The 21090-nt window shown below is 41.4% G+C and overlaps 1 protein-coding gene and 1 long non-coding RNA gene across 7 annotated transcripts in view; both read right to left on the bottom strand.

The window, feature by feature from the left end:
* The window catches only part of RUNX1T1 (RUNX1 partner transcriptional co-repressor 1), a 142434-nt gene that overhangs the window by 54995 nt on the left and 66349 nt on the right, over nt 1-21090 (bottom strand). For all 6 annotated transcript variants that reach the window (XM_027064245.2, XM_027064247.2, XM_053208549.1 and 3 more), the window contains 3 exons: nt 6036-6173; nt 3733-3974; nt 143-232 (listed from right to left, as the gene is read on the bottom strand). In XM_027064245.2, coding sequence (XP_026920046.1) covers nt 143-232; nt 3733-3974; nt 6036-6173 — 470 coding nt within the window. The remainder of the gene's footprint in view (nt 1-142; nt 233-3732; nt 3975-6035; nt 6174-21090) is intronic.
* Nucleotides 16941-20884, bottom strand: LOC128312889 (uncharacterized). Its single transcript, XR_008292803.1, has 2 exons — nt 20787-20884; nt 16941-20723 (listed from the first exon to the last, which is right to left on the bottom strand). It is a non-coding gene; the product is annotated as an uncharacterized LOC128312889 (long non-coding RNA).

The following is a 21090-nucleotide window of genomic DNA, read 5'->3' as shown; positions in this document are numbered from 1 at the left end:
GTATCCGCTCAGATAGCTGCCATCCTTAAACTAAGTCCAAGCGCCCTTAAATGTTCTGACCCTCCCCCCAAGAAGAAACACTGTGGTGACCTAACAACAATATGGTTTGAAATACTTTCCAGACCAGTGGGCTGTGCAATACCTTCAGAAATGGGATGACAAAAGGTCGCAGTGGGAAGTTAGTAGCTTCTTGCAGTTTGGAATGAAATTCTTCAATTGTCAAAGTAGAGTTCTGTGGGAGAAAATGTGGATTATAAGTACGTTGGTCTCTTGGTAAATAGTAAAAACAATGAAACTAATAAATTACTAATGCGGTTACAAGAGTGTGTAATAACACACATGCGGGAAGCACCACTTTCAATATAAAACCTTTCGACTTTGTAAACAAAGATCACATATCATATACAGTTACCACCCACCTCCAACAATCGCATTAGATAACGTAGCACATTGACTATGGAACTTGGAGAATAACGTGCAGGGACCTTAGCGCAGTTTCATTGTCATAGAAGTCTCTGATTGCAGAGACTTCTATTACCTGTACGAAAAACGAACATACTCGGATATATTTGAAAGCCCAACTGATCGCTCAAAGCCCAAAGCCAAGGGCCAGAATCTCAATTCATCCAACGTGTCATGTCTGTGTTATTTCTGGTGGAAATATTCTTCTGTCTTCCCATCTTGCAGGCCTTCTTTGTCGACCAAAGCATCTTGGTTCAGGAGGAGCAGCTAAGTTGGGTAGTGTGCTGACCAATAAAGCCCGAGAACAAGTCTGAGACGTCTCTGAGTCACTGAGTCTCGCAGAGGGTGAAAACACTCTCTGGTTACCAACGATATTCCACTTACCCTACAGGCAACATGTACTGCTCAACCCCAATGGGACTGCACAGAATGACTTGCACTTAGTCCTTACCTACGCCACATAAGCCAGCCCCCAAATACTCAGGGCCGCTGTCCTAGAGCGGGCCATACGTATCGATAAAAGCATCTACTTAACAGACAACCAACCTACTGTAAGGGTGTTGAGTACATTAACCGTATTTTGGTTCGTCTTCCTCAGTGTCGTGGCAGATTCACAACTAGAAACTTCAGTCTCAACTTCCTCAACACCTCAATTACCCTCAGGCCTGACTAAACTGCGGTACTGGCGACCTAACTCCTTCAAAATATGCCTCCACCCACTTTCTTGTGCAGTTCTTTTCCTTTTCATGATTCAGTGTGGGGCCAGCTAAGTTTTTTACACCTCTAAACTCAAAACATCCTCACATGAAGCTGTGAATAACCATGAACTTCCTATCTGTAACCGAGATCAGGGAGTCTATTTGTTTCATCTTTCATTTTGTTTCAATGGCCGGTTTTCTAAAGCCATGCCAGTTATTTTGTGCCTTGAGCCTGTTCCTCCTGACAGATTTTCTAACTCCATCTAAATAACAGCAGAAGGGGATTCATTATGACTGACTGCCTGAGTTCAAATCACAGGCCTGTCACTTCAGTTGGGTAGCCCTGTGCGTTTTACTTCGTAAACCTGTTTCCCCACATGTAAAATGTATATAAAATCACTACCCCTAAGGGCAGGTCCCAGAATTTAGATAAAATGGCATACATAAAAGCTTGTAGTCAAATGCTCCAAAAAAAAAAAAAAAAAATCCGTTCTCTATTAAACAAACTGCTCATCACCAGAAAGGAAGGCAGTAGGCGGGGAGCTGGGCAAAATGGGCAAACAGGTGTTAAGAGATACAAGCTTCTAGTTATGGAATGAGGAAGTCCCAGGAATAAAAGGCACAGCATAGGAAATACAGTTAATAATAAATATGATAATAGTATTATATGGTGACAGATGGTAGGTACACTTACGGTGAGCACAGCCTAACATATAGAGAAGCTCAATCACGATGTTGTACACCTGAAACTAATGTAGTGATATCATGTCAACTGTATTCAAATAACAAAATTTAAAAACAACATCCATTCTCTATTCATTCACTCATTTGACAAATATTCACTGCCTGCCGATTCCACGCAAAGCACTATTAATTAATATCTTCCCCTAACCTATCATTAATGTCTTCCCCTAACTTACCCTCTGAAGGTTTTTAAATAAATATATCTCTGAAAAGAGGTATTGCACTCGAAAGTATGCCACTGAACATCTGGGAAAACTGACTTAAAGTTACCAAACTCTTCCACATTGGAACTTACGGAAACCACCGTTAGAGAATATATCAAACATATAAAGCAGTTTTCAAAAAAATTAAAAAAAAAACATTTTTTTTGTTACAAAGAACATTTTCACTATTTATGGGACACAATCACTGCTTTGGATTTACTTTGCGGTTCTTGGGTCTAATTTATTTGCTAGTTGCAAAGTCTACTCTGCGAAACTCAAGAACGACAAAGGAAAAAGATAAGTGATTGACAAAAGTAACTGTGGCAAAGCTGACACACTCCTGTGGTCCTCACCTTCCCGGCAGGGAAGAGCACCAGTTGGAGCTGGCAGACTGTGGAAAATGTGAAAGCTTTTTCTTAGAGCACTCAGGACAGGGAGGTAAGGGTTAAAAGAGCGAACTGCAAAATATCTGTCAAATGTGAGTTACTGTGATTGGAAGCATCATCTACTGTACTAGACTCGCGCACGGGCTTTAATCCGGGGGCTTCTTTTGCAAAACACAACGAGTATGGCTTTGCCCATAAGTCCACGGAATACAAATGAATGATCTATTTCAAGAGAAAGCAAACAGGGGCCTGTCACCTGAATTTCAGGTCTACCATAAGGATCGAACCTGTGACTCACAGCTTCTCCCTGACTCCGTTTGCTATGGGAAAATTGCCCTTCCTAAATGAAAATCCTCTACCTGTACCAAAAAATCACAGTATGTATACAAAAATGATTCAGGATGCCCCCCCCCCCAAAATGATACATGTGCTCATTTCCGGTGTGATAATGTACAGAGTGTGGCACAATGTGCCTAAGTCAACACTTCTGTTTTCAAATGAATGGTTTAAGTGAATTCTACCTTTAACAAAGAATTGTGAAAAAAAAAAAAAAAAACCATCAGTGGTTACCAAGGGTTGAGGGAGGGGAACTTGGGGTGTTACTGTTTAATGGGTACGGAGTTCCAGTTTGGGGTGATGAAGAAGGTTCTGAAGATGGGTGGCGGTGATGGATATACACCAACATGGAGGTACTTAATGCCGCTGAACTGCACACCCAGAAACGGTTAAAGTGGTCAATGTTACGTTATGTGTATTTTACCACAAGGAAATTTTTAAAAAAATGTTATTGGCCTCAAAAATGAAAACACATAGAAGTACGTTATTCGTTATAAACTCTTGTTCATCTTAGACCAGTGATAAAAATCCTTCAAAGCAACTATGTCAAAACGATAGATTAAATGGATCGCTAACATAACGAAAACATTTTGTCACTGCTGAAAGCCACTCGTCAGGCCAAGAACGTATACCTATTGCATTTTATACACACACATGTGTTTATGGCTAAGATAATAATAAACTGTGTCACCACATCTTTATTGTCAGATGGTAAAAGAAACCATGATGGGGACCAATGCCCAATGCAGACTTGAGAACCCGGTTACTACAGAATTACCAGACTTACATGCAATCTCCAGGTAGGTGAACAAAACGGTTGGGAGAACAGTCTGTATTTCGCATCTCCCATACACACCCTCTCCCATTACCCCCGGAAAACTGGGCTAATTTCCGTTTGCTTACCACCAGTCCTAGTACGAGTGTGCGGACTCTCTCTCCTATCTCTGGAGAAATGTCATTGCCAAACTGCTGCAGGGTAGTAAGGAACCGTTTCAGCTTACTGAGTTGCCTGGCGCCACAGGCTGGGGGCAGCTGTTGATTAGCCAGAGAAGAAGAGGAAGAGGAGGAAGGCCCATTGCTAAAGCCATTGGGCGGCGAGGGGGCGCCATTCAAGGCTGTGGGTGAATGGCTCGTGCCATTGGTTACTGTCAAGAGCACAAAATAAGAAAGAAAAACAAGTAAATCAACGCAGAGGGAAAAGGCACAAGGAAATTACAATCAAGTTTCGTTCCCTTTAAATCTGGAGGATCCTGTGGTTTGGGAAACCGGGGGGGGGGGGGGGGGCTTTTCTGTCAAAGGCTTTGGCTTCCCAGGGGTACCACGGGTTCAGGTACTCTAGGACTGGATGGCTCTCCCCTCCTCACACTGCATGCCGGTACTCCACGCGGAAGCGGAGCCCCCATGGGAGTCGGCTGTAACCCGGGGACAGCCCTGCGTCCCGTGCACACATATGCCAACCACGTGAAATGTCTCAAACACGGAACAAACAGCGTTTTTGGATGTCAGCCTTCTGTCACAGGCTGACATCAATATAGCGGGACCGTTCCTCTCTAAACTGTTCCCCTAGAGAAAGTGTACATTTGGTGGAGACTAAATTCATCACTGAACATTTTTAATCATGTTTTGTACACACAACTGACAGCTGTGTTTATAGAAATAGGACTTTCAAGTTTTAACCTTATACCACCCAATTAGAAGGCTATTTTCTCCCCCTCATATTTCTTAACCACTTCTTTAGGGAAGATGCAAATTTTATATAAGAAGCCAAATGGATATGGTAATTATCAGAGAGTTAGTTCAAGAAATCGGAAAGGGACATCTCGTCCCAACTAATAGCGTGGATTGGCGGTAATTTGACAACTTTGTTTCCAATAAAATGTGTCTGAACACCGAGATAATTCGTAAGAACAAGACTAGAAAATTTTGCGCATTTCTCACTAACGAAAATGTTGATTTTATCATTAAAATCAATAAATTCGACCAACTCCACTTTATCCAACTCATCTATTACATGTAATTTTGACAGGTTATCTCCAACAGGAGTTTGAAGATGTCTGAAGCACTCTATCATTCTTAAAAGTTTCCAGATAATACAATAGCCCCTTGTCCCAAACGAGCACCAAAGCAACCTGTCATGAAATGACTGCTCACTAGGACCTCTCACAGAAGACATGTGCCCATCACTGTGGCTCTGGGTAACGACAAACCAGATACGAGATGACGGGGTCGCAACTTGGTGCCGCTGCAGCCTCCTGTTCCTTACACGTTTGGAAAGGCCTTTAAGTGGCAGCGCCACGCCGCATAAACAGCCTGGGATGTGTATTCTGCCAATCCCTTATAATCCCATGGATCTAGTTTTGCCTGTGATTGTTCATTCATACAGACTTGATGACACATGATCTGTAAATAGTACTATCTGCAACAGATAGCATTTATTAGTTTCACAAATCCTTTAGGACAATTTTACCCGGGACTTTGAAACCGATGGAAACAAAGCTATCCACTATCCCTGCTGGAATCTACAGGAAAGGAAGGGAAGTGGCTGTTCTCTCGGAACGTTCTGTCCTTTCCTCGGACAACCCAGAAAGCCAATACACGCCACTGATTCAGGACACAAGGCCTGAGCCGAGTTGGAATCGAGTAAAGGTTTAATAGAAGTCTGACAGGCTCAAGACAAGAAAGATGCTCCTTCTTTCAGAAAGTTTTCTGTATGTGACTGTCGCCCAGAGCAATACCCCTTTTTCACATAAGGCTGCTAGCTTTGAATCTTATTTGTAAATACCAGAAGAAAGTGGTATTAGAAGACCAGAAGCAACCTGGAAATAATTGTAGGATATTAACATGTTCCAAGGCAAAATGTACAAGCTAAAGTAAGGAGCTACACATTAAGTCAAACTAAAAATTACGGTGGTAACAAATGAAGCCGCAGCCCAAACGAATGCAATAGTCTTCACTGCGGAAATCAAAGCAGACTACAACTGTGAAGCAAAAATGGAAAGGCAGGCAAATATTGGCAGTCATACAAATTATACCTAAGATGCTGTACGTCTGCGCAGGCTCAATACCTACTCACTGGCAATTAAATGATTTGGGGGAAGGAGGCAGCGGCGGGGGGGGGGGGGGGGGGGGGCGGGGCTTCACTTCTGCAGGAAAAAAAGAATTTAGACTTCAAAATGGAAACGGGAAACGCAGAAGTGTCTACTCACACGTCGTCGGTGTAAATGAACTGGTTCTCGGAGCTCCTTGAGTTGTAGGGGGAGGTGGCATGGTGGGAGGAGTCAGCCTAGATGGGGTCTTCACATCCACAGGTGAGTCTGGCATCGTGGAGTGCTTCTCAGTCCGATCTGGAGGACGCCACCATTGAACAGGTTATTTTACTCCTTAAGCACCTTCGTTGCTTTTTGTTTCTTGTTTCTTGTTTTTTGTTTTTTGTTTTTTTAAGTGGGGTTCATCTTTTTTACAAGCAAGTGAACAGAAGAAATCCGACATCTCCTCTCAATAAAATAGGCTGATCTACTGAAGTTTAAATCAGGACTTTATCATCCAAACCCCACTTAAGAAGGTGTAGCACAGATGGCAGGACCTCATTTGTAACTGGGTTATTTTACATCCTATTGTTATTTCTGGCTTGGGCAGATGCTACCTTGGTAGTGTTATATCCAACGGCACAACCTCACTCGAAGCTGAAGCCAACGCTAGCAAGAGGTAAAAAATAGATGAGGAAGTAAAATGGTAATAAACCCTTTAGTGAGGAACAACACAAATCTGAAGGTCTGTTATGCAGGTGAGATACTGATAGGAGCCAGCATGTTTATAAGGACTTTTTTTTTTTGTAACACCTGCCATGCCCTTTCTGTGCTTAGTTTCTGGCCCATTAGGAGAAGCGGGTTATGTCTCCCAGATACACTCCTCACTTCAATGTTCCTCTGCCCTGCAGGAAAACGCCCCACTACATAAATGCTGTATTTCACACAATGAGGTTACACGACTGTTTATTCAGAATTTGTGATTTGTGACCCACCGTCTTAGAAACATGAGACCAATCCTTCAATTAATAACCTCGGGCGGAGTGAGAATGGAAAAACCCCAAATAGCAAATGAAAAGGAACGAAAGGCCCTCTCTGTATTTTCTCATGAGTATGTGACAGATATGGAGAAATTTCCTGATTACCCAATAACGAACATTTGAGCTTCAAGACTGTTTTCTACTATGCATGCTTTGCCTTTGAAATTCTGAGCTGTTTTTTTCTCTGTCAAATCTATTGAAGCAACAGATCTCCAATAAAAAAGTGAGTTTTGTTTCTTTAGAATACAATTTTCTACCAGCACTGTGTGCCTGCGCACGCATGCACGCACACACACACACACACACACACACACACACACCAAAAATGTCTGAGGCCCCTCATGCAGCCTTAGGTACAAATATTTCCCACTCGGACTTTTGGAAAAGTCAAGTCACGGGGACTACTGGTCAAGAGTGGGTCTTTTAAAACACTATGATAACCATGGGGAGAAATTCTCAACACTGACTTTAAATGTCTATTTTTTTTTTTTTTTAAGTGAAAAATCCAAATCACTATGCTGGCAACTCCAAACCTACCTCACACCTTTATTCAGAGCCGTTTCACCAGACTTGGGTTGCAACAGAACATAACATTTTAAAGTTGAAACAATGTCGATGCCGTAACAGGGGAAATGCGATAAAAGAATGAAAATAATCATCATTCTAATAAGAGCATTTTGATAGCCTAGTATCAGAGTCTCTTTTTCTTCACCCTGACAGCTCGCTGGAGAACCACGAATGCCCCTTTAGTCAATGCATGTTCTGAGTGAAATGTGGTAAAAACCCACATGGAGAGCGTTTCTACCTTGATCTCACCCCTTAAAAGCTTGCCTTCCTAGTGCTATTCCAGAACACTGTAACACCCAGGATCAGTAACTCACTTAGTCTAGAAAACTACCGAAGTCAGGCAGGTTTAAAAGCGCTTCTTCAATAGTTAAATTCGCTGCATGGTCTACTCACCTCAACCAACCTCAGCAACAAGGGAATAAATAGCTTTCCGCTTATGTTGCAGCTGAGGGAAGAGGTACAGCAGCAAATACAACTCTCCCTAAATAAAGGCAAATATTTCTGTCATGCCAAGGAGGGAGGGATAGAGGGAGGCTTGCCAGAGTCGGCTGGGAGATAACAGTGGGAACTGCAGGTCCATCTGGTTTTCATTCTGCGAACACTCACACTGAACTGTTAGAGAAGGCAGTCCAGATACACAGACTTGAAGCACGTGGTTGTGCAGACAGAGGGAGGAAGAGCGGGAGGGGGCGGGGGGGGGGTGGGAATCGTGAAAAAATAAATAAATAAAGCAAGGGAAGGAAAAACGCAGCAAGGGAGAAAAGAGCCCAAATGAAGAGAAAGTTACCCCAGGCGGCTTCGTCCACCCGGACACGCTGAGCCTTAGTGGGCACGGCCCCTGCACCTTACTTACCTGGAGGTACTTCTTGAGCAGAACCTAAACTGGAAAACACATCTGAAACCCGCGTCTGTCTACCCTTGTTGCTGACACTGAGAGAAAAGGAAATAGACGATAAAATCGACAATGGGTGTCCTCTTCAAACTTAAGAGGATCTAAATATTAGTAACAACAGCAACAACAACAACAACAACGACGACGATAAAAGGTAGAGGAGTGATTTTTTTAAATCCTCGAAACGGCATGGATACTTTAAGAACAAGAACCACTGAGCCAAAGCATTGCAAAAACGCCACTGCTTCTAAACAGGACTATATGCATTCTGGCCGGAATAGCCAAATTTCGGCGACAGTTAGCTCCACTCTGATCAAATGGAGTTCCAACCCAGAGGTCCTACAAACTTAGACAAAGTGGGACCATATGTAACTCATTCCGTGCTGTTCAATGCAATCAATCCAGGACGAGGAGAGATGGTGAAGTTACCAGCCAGGACTAACCCGGACACACACACAAACCCTCTGGAGTAGAGAGATTTAAGATAAATTCAGAAAATGTGTTTCAAGTATGCTGAGTCCTGTTGCATTTGTTTTGGATTACTGAAAAAAAAAAAAAAAAAAAAAGCAAAACATTTTGAAATATATATTCTTGAAACTTTTATAGCAAACAGCAAAAGAACTATGATTCAACCACAGAAGTATTTCTTCTCCGTTTCAAATTAGAGGATACAGTAAAACCAATATTAAGTTATAATATTTCTTATGCAATTTTTTTAAGTTTATGAAAATTATTCCTAGATGTAATTTCTATTTTTAGTTGCTGCAGGGGAATGCTGACATCAGTTGAAAGACTGGCACAAAATGATAAAAAAAGAAAAAGAAAAAGAAAAACAATCTATCAGAGCAGGAAGGTATGTATAATCAAAAGGACTGACTTGCCTCTACCTTAATGATACACACTACTACTAAATAAAGATCTCCCCTATGTGGTAACATTTCAACTCACATGGCAAATATCCAACACATATGTACCAAAGATGGCTGAAACATGGAAGAAAATGTGGCATATATAAATACATTACTGATACCATTTCAATATCCAATTCAGTGTCAGAGGCTTCTAGAAGGGGTATGTTTTCCATTTCCTTCTTTTTTTTTTTTTTTTTTTTTTTTAAGTAAAAAGGAAAGGTATGGCATAATCTGCCGTTACACTTACTTTACTTTTTGTTAGTTCAAACAGTTCCAGATGTGTTTTTAAGGTATGGAGAATAGGCATTCTGTATTTTCCTTATTTACATACTATTTCTAGAGATGATTACTGTAAATAGAAAGTTCAGGATTGGTAGACGGGACGTCTTTTTCTATCAGAGTTCATCATGTCAATTATAATAGAAGAAATATCTTGTAATAGAAGAAATACCTACATCCCAGATGTGACAGATCGAGAAACCTCTCGGTGAATTAGCAGTTGGTACAGTTGGTCTAATTTGAGTAAGTGCTAGCTATAGGAGCTACAGGATACACAATAAAGAGGAGTAAGCCCAAGTGGAACTGAAGTACTCCTACCAGAAAGGAGAAAGCAGCTAAGGAAACACAAAAGTGGGTACAGACTTTGATTTTTATTTCTATGGAAAATATGGCAAATTCAGGCCTGACAACAGAATCATTTAGTGACTCCAGTGGCTGGGTGTGAGATGTTAAAGGAAACTGCCTGCAGACTAGAATGGTGGCCACCCAGCCTCCACAATGCTGCCATCTCATTTCCCTGCTGAGCACTTCTGGAATGTTCATTCCTGCTCAGGAGAATAAAAGTCAAATGCTAATATTCTAAGCACAATGGAATGATACAGTGGAAGGCTAATTGGAATAACAGACAAATTTCCAAGTTAAGACAGACTTGGTTTCGAATGTAAACTCAGCCATCAGTAGTGGGTCCTCAGGCAAGTTATGTTGATCCTGAGTTCCTCATAAGAAGAATACTGATATACACCCCTCTCTGCCTCATTAAGACCCTGGCATAGTACGTACTCAAGTCAGGCACCAGCACATGTGATCTCCATTCTCTTGTGCCTGCCTCTCCATCATCCATTCATGGCTTTATTTCCAATGTCCTCCCCCCAGGTCTATGCTCTATCTGTACAGGGCACCTTGGCATTCCCTGGCTTTTCTGCCTTTCATTTTATACTGTTTATTTCCTTCATCTACAAAGATCTGCCCCACCTATCCCATTCTTCACTGCCCATTACAGATCCTCTTATAGCTTTCCCCAGGTGCCCAAGGCACCAACCGCATCATGCTTGTTTGGCCTTTTAGCATTTACCACAGCCTATGAGTACGACAGTGTGTGTGTGTGTGTGTGTGTGTGTGTGTGTGTGTGCGCGCGCGTGTGTGTGTGTGTGTTTACACCCAATCTCTCCAACCACAGCCTATGAGTACAATAGTTGTGTGTGTGTGTGTGTGTGGGTGTGGGTGTGGGTGTGTGTGTGTGTTATATATCCAATCACTCCAACCAATGAAAACAGTAACCAATTTGATGGCAGTTTTTTTAAATGCCTAATTTAAAAGACAAATACATAACCATCAACAGCATATAAATACATGATTAGGAAGTGGAATGCAGGTAATATGGGAACATGCTGGAGATCTGAAATTTACTTCAACTCTGTGATCAACTTATGTCGTTTTAGGCAAGTGTAAGAATGATATGTTACTTCATCACAGGTGTCTTATGAAGATTTTTTTTTTTCTGAAACACAAATATGATCTTGTCTATTCCATGCTTTAAAACCTTTGGGAAGGTCCACTCCCCCTCTCTCTGCCCCTTCCCGGCTCACGCTGGGTCCCTCTGTCTCTCAATAATAAATAAACGTTAAAAAAAATTTTTTTTAAATGCAAAGGGGGTGCCTGGGTGGCTGTTGGTTAAGCATCCGACTTCGGCTCAGGTCATGATCTCACGGTTTGTGAGTTCAAGCCCCACGTAGGGCTCTCTGCTGATAGCTCAGAACCTGGAGCCTGCTTTAGATTCTGTGTCTCCCCCTCTCTCTGCCCCTTCCCTGCTCACACTCTGTGTCTGTCTCTCAATAGTAAATAAACGTTAAAAAAAAAAAAACAAAAAAAACAAAAAAACCACCTTTGGGAAGGTCCCACTGCCCACAGAATACAAACAGACTCTTTAGCTTATGTCACAGATCCTGGAGCTCCTACTCAACACCGTTTCTCCCTTCTTTCTTGCTTGGAAGTCCTGATTCTGTTCAGGTGCACAATTCTTGGGGAGCAGATCCTTCTTCTTTTAATCAGGTTGTCATGCTCCCCTTAATCAGCAACAGGTTTCAGAGGTGAGTGCTGTGCTCCGATTCTAGACAATGGGTCATCCAGGGAGGTCTATGGAAGTTTTGGGAAAGACTTCCTCATGAACTGATCAGAGACCCAAGGACTAAAACAGACCCTCTTCTTCTGGTAGGTACTGTTATATCTGTGATTCCTTCACTTCTCTTCTTTGGAGTCTACTTTTCTTACCCATAAAATTAAGCATCTTAGATTATATAACTTCAGGGATCATCTGCAAACTCTAATACTCTCTGGTTTCTTTCTACAGATATGGCTTATGTTCATTTCAAAGACAAAGAAGACTACCCAGAGAACATAAATCTGACAATAAAGGGACCACAAAATTATTTTGAAATTGGTGATCATAACCAGACTTCCTCTGTTCACATAAATATCTATGTCCACAAGAATGTGTCTGCATAGAAATCTTTTCCCACACACACTACAATTAACATCTATCTCTTGTTTTCAAATACCTTTTCAATCCTCATTACTAAATCTCCACTGATGATCTGGTTATGAAACAACCCTACCAATGTCCACTTGTCCCTGTTTAGTTACCATCAAAACACTCACTCTGATAGCCCAGGTTCTTAAAGAGTACTCTACACTCACATTCCTTCCTTCCTCATTTCCCATGCCATCTTTCACAAACTTCCAGTGGACTCCTAGAAAGTTTTCCTCCCCATACTGGGACCTGTCATACCTCTAATCCCATAACTACCTTGGGAGTCACCATGTTCTTTCATGACCTTGTACCCAGGTTACCAGCAGCTGGTTCCGGCACAGCACCCTGTCCAAGATGGGCAATCTCAGTCATTCTCCAACATTTTTACCCTCAGATGTGAAGGCAGAAAAACAATCTCACTCCAGAGGTAGAAGACTGTACTGCCTACTGCCCTCCATGTGAAAAAGAAGGCAACTAACAGGCAGAAAGAAATGAAGAAAAATGGCAAGAGATTATCCTGATAATGCGAAATTCTTCATTCTACTAATTCCTACAACGTGATCTTCCAAACAGCCCACAGAACCTCGTCAATCAATCCCTCCTTTGCCTAAAACCTACACTTGAAACCAAAGAATACACACTAAAATAATATTGGGAGTGTGTAGCATCAAGATATCACCCTAACTCCCACTGAAACTCTTCAATTATCTCTTCATTATTAATCCAAGAAACACCAGATACTTTATCTGGCATCTTTGTAGAATCTGACTGCGTCTCACCACTTCCTCCCTTTGGAAACATTGTTATCCCCAGGATCCCACCATTCCAACGCTCTCATTCTTCTCAGGACGTCCGGGCTGCTCCTTCTGGCGTTTCTTCACCACTGTGATAATTACTGGTAGTTTCCCCCATGCTCCTTCATAGTTACTCTTGAAATCTTCTCTCTATACCTTCTCCTTAGGGACTTCATTTGTGTGGTGACAGTCACCCCATGGCTCTTATGTCGATGACTTGTACCTCTAGGCCTACCATCCCTCCCAAGTTCCGCGCCCACACATCCAGAGGGCTACTCATTTTCAGCACCCTGGATTCAAAGCCTCCTCATCCATCATCTCTCACCGGGTCTAATCAACAACCCATTGGATGGTCTCCCTGCCGTGTACTATTCATCTCTGTGCCATTGTCCAAATCACACCATCATGTCACTACGTATGGCAAAGATATGATCAGAGACCTTACTCCTCTCTTCTTAGTACTCTCCAAAGACCTTTTGCGATGGGAAACATAAAGGCCTTGTGCCTTAATAAGGCACTGAAAGACCATTGCGACCCATCTGGTTTCTGTAACTGCTCCAGGCTCATCTTCATTTCTCCCTTCCACTCTTATCCCCACCTCTGAACTCCGTACCGAACTAACGCAGCTCTCCCAATACCCCCAGGTCGTACAGGCTGCCCTCACACTGCACCCTTTCTTTTCCCTAGATTCTTCTTCATCCCACCACTGCCTGGTTAAGTCCATCATTCCTTTAAATCTTCTTTCAGGTATTACTTCAGCCAGGGACCCTCCGTTGACAACCCTTCCATCCCTAGCTGGCCAGGAAGGCCCTTTATTCCCTTATTACCCGGTCCAGATCCCTCTTACAGCACTGACCACACTGTATTTAGAATCAAGTCGGTCTCTCCCACTAGGTCATAACTTATTCAAGGGTAATGATGACATCTTACTTGTTTTTATATTCTCAGCACTTTGCCCCGTGCCTGATACAGCGAACGTGCTCAATAAATGTAGTATTTTAAAGGAATACATAGTACTATGTCATAAGGCATGTCTACAGTCATGACAACTTTGAGACGCCAGAACTTTTAAGGGCTTTAACTTAAAATCACCTCCATCTTTTTTCTATCATCCTAAAAGAATTCTAAAAAGAATTTCTAGGGGCGCCTGGGTAGCTCAGTCAGTTAAGCGTCCGACTTCAGCTCAGGTCATGATCTCACAGTCTGTGAGTTCCAGCCCCGTGTCAGGCTCTGTGCTGACAGCTCAGAGCCTGGGGCCTGCTTCAGATTCTGTGTCTCCCTCTCTCTCTGCCCCTCCCCTGCTCATGCTCTGTCTCAGAAATAAATTTAAAACAACATTAAAATAAATAAATAAATAAATAAATAAATAAATAAATAAATGAAAAGAATTTCTATATTCTGAAAACATTAAGTTACCAAAGATAAATCTAAAAAAAAAAAAACAAAACAGTAGTAAATCACTGAATTCACCAGCTTTTCAGTAATGACAACATATTCCCTAAGGCTTTTTATATAATATTAGAAAAAAGGCTTTGTAAAGCAATCTGTATACATAAGACCTACAGCCTCCAAAAGCTCCCTTTTTTTACAAGAATAGCACAATCATACATATGCACATTCACAACAAAGAGAAAAGCATATTATGAACCAAAAACACATGTTTTCTACATTTCACAAGCTTTTCTGTTGCTTGTCTATGGATGGTGGGATTACACATTATTTTTAATTTCTTCTTGTTATTTTTCTCATTTATTTAAATGTTCTACAATGAGCATGTTTTCTTTTTACAAGCAAAAAAACAAACATACAAAAAACCAACTTATTAGGATAAGTCACCTAAAATCAAGCATTGGGCACTGTACCAAATGCCCTGCATGCTTTACCTCATTTTAAATCTCACTATGAAAAGGTACTACAAATTTGCCCATCTTATAAAAAGGAACTGAGGCCCAGAAGGGTTGGACAATCTGTCCAAGGTTACAAGCCAGAACTCATTCCAGACCTTCTCAAGAGTCCATTACCTTCTAAAACTAATGTTATTTTTACATGATCTAGAAAACTGAAATAAAGACACATTCAGTTAATGTTAAACTGAGAGCGTTACACGAGGACTTCATCTTCCAATATTACTGTAACTAGCCACCTGTGACCATGTAAACTTTAATTAAAGTTAAACAAAATTTAAAACTCAGCTCCTCAGTCACACTAGCCACATTCAATAAGGTAGCTGTGCCTACCCTATTAGGGAACTCGGCCCTGGAACACTTCCGTTATCATAAAATCACAGCGCCATACTAAAATAATGGCTCTATGGCAGGAGTCCCTGGAGGTGACAATGCAGATTGAAAGAGCAGGGATGAGAAGAGGTGCCTCTGGTTTCATCCGAAACACCTTCCGTCCCATTAAGACCTTTCATATTTTTTTCATAGATTGGGCTTCTACATATTTCATTTGGTAAGCTTAACGGGTAGAAAATACAAAAGTTTGAAACCCAATGACTAAAATAAGTAAACTCTCAGCTCTGAGAAAGCGGGAGAGTAAGACAGGTCATTAGTAAACATTGGGAAACTGCACTAATGAGAACAAGGCCAAGGACTCAGTGTGGAATGAGCCAGTAAGCCGCTGGGCCAGCAGCTATCTGGAATCAGAGATGACAGTCTGAAGACCAGCTTCATGCCTTTAAAGTGCATGAACTTGGGTTAAGATGGAAAACAGGCAGAAGAATGAGATGAGTCTATAATAACCTATCACGATTTCTAGAAAAATAGCTTCAATAATGTTTGGGTCATGTCCTTATGGGGATAACAATGGGAATTTCCCTTCCCTTCCTCTATGGCATTTATCTAGCTAGCACTTGACACATTTATCTTGGTTTTGAGTGTCTCCCCAACCACAGTGTCAGCTTCACGAATGCAGAAATTTCTACCTGTTTGTTAAGTCCGGCCTCCAAGCATTAAGAAGAGTGCTTGAAATAGCAGCCACTTGATTTGTTGAATGAACGAAGAAGGTAAGCGAAGACTAAAACAAAGCGAGTTTCCGACAAAACAGCCAGAGATATTAGGAACTATGGTTACCTAGAGGGGGGCAAAGGCTGAGTGAGGCAGACAGCATAAGTGTTCAAAGTAGACGCCACTCTACAGAGGGGAAAATGCTAAGCAGCAGAAGCAGGAAATGGTTTCGATCACTCTGCTCATTTTTTGACAAAGATGAGCTGTGGACCCCAAGATAAAGCACCCTATTTTTTTAGAAAGTGTTTATTTATTTATTTGGGGGGAGGGGGGTACGGGGCAGAGAGAGAGGGAGAGAGAATCCCCAGCCGGCTCCGTGCCATCAGTGCAGAATCTGCTGCGGGGCTTGATCTCACGAACTGTGAGATCATGACCTGCGCCAAAATGAAGAGTGGATTGCCTTAACCAATTGGCACCCCCCAAAAAACACTCTAAACATTAACAAGTACCCAAATGGTGGTTGTAGCTAGAAAAATCAATTACTAATTTCCTAAAGTGTGGAAAGGACTGCTGGTCATGTGAATACCAGTGGACGCCAGGCATTACCGCTGTGTGTAAGTTCCTAAGAAATGTCATCTCTCTCACAGTTGTTAAGAGCTTCACTCCTGTGACTCCTGTTTCCAAGTCTAAGAACCACTTCCTGGAGGCCACTAAGTGGGCATCCAGCAGCCCCGGGTTTAGCTACCCTACTTCAACCAGCACAGCTCCATATTTATCTGCTCTACGCACTGCTGTTCTGGTTAAGATTTCCTTTGGAAAAAAAGGATCTCCTGTCTGGGAAGAGTTCGAACCCCTTTGCACAGGCAGCCGGCAAATGTTCGCTGAATGACTGTGGTAAAAATACTTATTAAGGAAAAACCAAATCACTCAAGTTAACACAAAAAAAGTAACTCCTGCGTGTGTAGAGAGCAGAAAAAGATACAGACATCACCAAGGGCCCATGAAATGAATATAAGTATCTATATAACATCCTGTTGCCAAACTGAAGATTATTCCAGAAGGTAGGGAAAAAAAAAAATCACTAAATAAAAAGTGATCCAAACATCTGACAATCTTTAAGTGTGGACAATTTTCCTGCAGGAATATTTGTCTTATTTGCCAGCGTTAAAGGCTATTAAGGAAGCTTGTGGAGCTGCTGAAGGGTAGTACACATATCCACTGCCATCAGTTATGATCATCCAGGTAAGAGCTGGTGAATCAGGGCAGAAAATTATGAAGGTACACAGACTATGTACCTGTGACTAAATTGCAGACAAGTAGCAGGAGCTCAACAAAATTTATTGAATTTAATCCAATGTACTCTTTAAAAAAACAGCAACCAGTACTGTTAGACTTCACATGATGGGCAAGGGGAAGGCACTGAGAGTTTTAGGATATGCTCATTTCTAATCTTATATTATGGATAAGTATGGAGCAGAGATTAAATAGGGTAAGAAAGGCAAAAGAGGGCAGGCGTTCTGGTCTGCAACAGCCTAGGCTAGAAATAATACAGGGATCCAGCATGGACGTGGCTCTTAAGACTGGAGACGAGAAGATTCAGGAAGACATTTTTATACTCTACGGCAGATTCACAGAGCTTGGTAACAAAGTAAAATTAAAACTTGAGCAAGTGGGAATCTAGAGGTGCGTGATCATGTCAAAAACTAAAACCAAAACACAGCAGGAAGAATCATCTGAAAAAAAGGCAGGATAAGTCATAGTTTACTTAGAGATATCTCTGCAAGACTCTGTTGTTTTTACATAAAACATCCTTAATGTCTTCTTGCGCATGTGCCACCATCAAAATTATTCTTCCTCCTAAATGTGCTTCACCATTGCTATCAGCATCCTGGAACACCACCGTCACTCACTGGGACCTTCTAGGAACTAGTCTGTGCAACCCTTCACCCTACACTGCAATCAGTGTATCCCACAACAACTTGTACTTATCCCACAAGTTTAAGTAATCTGGTTAAACACAAAACTATTCACTCATTTAATATAAAAGCATGTATTCGAAAATTGCTGAGCCATCTACAAAGTGCCAGGTACCCCTTCAGACACAGAGAAAAGACAATGGACACACAAGAAAATCACTGCCCTCAAGAACTTCACATTCTAATGATCCGATCAAGTTACTCCCCTATTGAAAGTGTTTAAATAGTTTATCATCACTCTCAGGATAAAATCCAAAACCCTTTAAATGACCTACAACCTAGACAGATTTCGTCTCTGCCTGCCTCTCTTATCTCACCTCATATCTCACTGGTTTTATAGGTTGCAAGCTTCACCTCAACTCAGGGCCTTTCAACTTGGAAAACCGATCTCCACTCAAATTCACTTACTCAAGGAAGGCGTTCTGGGTCCCTCCCAAGTCCCCTGTATGGGAAACTCTCCTGTACCATCTAATTGTTCTTTATTGGGCTTGCTGCAACTATTATAAATAACTGTATAATAACTTGTTGGTCTAACATCTCCTACCAGACAGCAAAATGATCTGTTATGGCAGGGAGCGTATCACTTCATCTCAGACATTCTATCACACATCAACTGAGTCCCAGAATTTAGCATGATGCCGAGAAGCTAGAAAAAGTTAAAGAGTGGACAAACACAGACATCTTTCGATTTAAAAACACAGATTTGGAGGTTACCAGACAGCAAAACGATTGTATTCTTCATTCCCCTTCAGACGGTTTCAAGGCTTCTTCAATTATGGAAATATTACCAAAAAAATGGTGACAATAATGAAACCCTTCTCTATTTACACTCCATTCCCACTTCAATGGGGCTTCCGCTGACACCATTCCACCCAAACCACCCAGCCACGGCACAAACTCTAGTGATTAATCCAAAAATACCGTTCAATCTGTATCTTACTTGGGTTCTCAGCACCATCTGACCTGTTCAGCCGCTTCTCATTCCTTTTCTCCTGTGATACCCTTCTTCTAGTCGCTAAGAGTTTTAGTGAGTTCTCCCGCCTCTGGCTTCTCCTCTCTGGCAGGGCCTTAACTCCTCTTCTGAACGGGCTTCATCCCTTCTAGTCTCTGATGCAAGCCTTCTTGGCCCTCTCATCTCCTGTAAATAATCCTGCCAGGGCTCTATGTCTTCCGGCAAAGGACGCTCTTGGGAGAACCAGACAAGTCTTCTACCTAGCTTCACAACCCCTTGGCAGCTGTACTTAGAACTAAATCTAACACCTGCCTTGGGAAATCTGTGCCTTCTGCTGTATTTCAATCTCCAGCATAGCGTCACTTCCCCCCACAGCTGACCAAGCCCAAAACACCACAATCATCCTCAGACTCCTCCCTCCATACCATTCTCCTTCCAAGTCCAATCCACTCCCTGTGTCCTATCAATGTCACTTCTAAACACACTTAGGATCCACCCTTAATTTGCCCTCTGGCCTGGGCTTCAAAATCTTCCAGAGGCTCTGAAGGGTTTTCTCTACCTCCACTCCCTCTCTGCACAAATCCCCTTCCTCCTCGCTTCTAGAGAAATAACTCTAAAATACAAATTTGACAAAATCGTCTTACAGTACTCCTACACTATGCAATCTACTTCAAATACTTGTACAATTATAAAAGTTGATCAGGACAAAAGATAAGGTCCGTATCTTTTCAAATCTGTCTCCAGTGTCTAAACAAGGATCTTCCACACAGTAGGTCCTTAGGTAGTTTGCTGTAATAAACCATTTTTTTAATATTTTATTTTTTAAAGTAATCTCTACACCAGACGTGGGGCTCAAACTTAACAACCTTGAGAGCAAGAGTCACACACTCCACTAAACTATTTTTTAAGAAATTAAATTATCAATGGGGCGCCTGGGTGGCTCAGTCGGTTGAGCGGCCAACTGTGGCCCAGGTCATGATCTCACCGTTTGTGAGTTTGAGCCCCGCGTCGGGCTCTGGGTTGATGGCTCAGAGCCTGGAGCCTGCTTCGGATTCTGTGTCTCCCTCTCTCTCTGCCCCTCCCCCACTCATGCTCTGTCTCTGTCTCAGAAATAGATAAACATTAAAAAAATAAATAAATAAAAAAGAAATTATCAAGATTTCTGTTCTGTGTCCACTCAGTATACACTGTAATCATTAAATCTAATCCAATCCCAACCAAAATACTAATAGAATTTTTTCCAGAATTTTACAAATGTTGTAAAAGTCAATCTACAATAAAATTGAAAATAGAAAACTTTGAAAATAAAGTGTAATGAGGAATTGGATAAAATGCACCATTTGATAAAATGCACCATTAAACTGTAATAATTTGAACAATATGCTACTGGTACAGAAATAACCAATTCAGCAGAATAAAATTAAAAAGAAGCAGAAATATATGAAGCTCAGAAACAGACACACATCACCTAAGCATTCAGTCCATGATAACGATGACTTCTAATACAAGGAAAAGAAAAAGCAATTCAATTACAAACTCTCTCAGGAACTCCTAGACAAAAATTTGGAGGAAATAAGGTAAGCACCTTTCTCACACCATATATCCAAAGTCATTCATTTCTATGTAAATAAAATCTTTAACATAAAAATTTTAAAAATACTAAATATATAGGTTATATATTAAGCATATAAGAATACATACATATTAATTTAACCTGAAGATTAGGAAAGAGATTCTAACCTTGTTAAGAAAGGCATAACCAGGGGCACCTGGGTGGCTCAGTTGGTTGAGCAACCGACTTCAGCTCAGGTCATGATCTCAGAGTTCATGAGTTTGAGCCCTGCATGGGGCTCACTGCTGTCAGTGTGGAACCGGCTTCAGATCCCCTGTCCCCCCTTTCTCTGACCCTCCTGCCTCCTTCTCTTTCTCTCTCTCTTTCAAAAATAAATAAACATTAAAAGAAATACAAGTTATCTATAACCCTATGGAGAAAAAAGTTTAACTTTAAAAGTTTAACATTAAAAGAAATACAAGTTATCTATAACCCTATGGAGAAAAAAGTTTAACTAGTTAACTAGTGTAAAACAATGTACTCATTTTCACCTAACATATTGACAGACTTTTTAAAATGACAGACTTTCTTACAGTGCCAGTTGGTACTATAACTAACACACTTTTGTAAAATGATACCAATTTTCTTGTAGGACAACAGGCAATATGTATCAATTGTCTCCAAATTCTACATATCCATTAATATATCAACTCCACTCTTTGGAAATTATCCTAAATAAACAATATCAAGTGCACAAAGATGTTTATAATGAAGAAGACCAGAAATAACCTAATTGT

The sequence above is a fragment of the Acinonyx jubatus genome, chromosome F2, assembly GCF_027475565.1.
Source record: "Acinonyx jubatus isolate Ajub_Pintada_27869175 chromosome F2, VMU_Ajub_asm_v1.0, whole genome shotgun sequence".
Lineage (NCBI taxonomy): Eukaryota > Metazoa > Chordata > Mammalia > Carnivora > Felidae > Acinonyx > Acinonyx jubatus.
The sequence above is the reverse complement of the archived record's forward strand: the minus strand, read 5'-3'. Positions and strand labels throughout refer to the sequence as shown.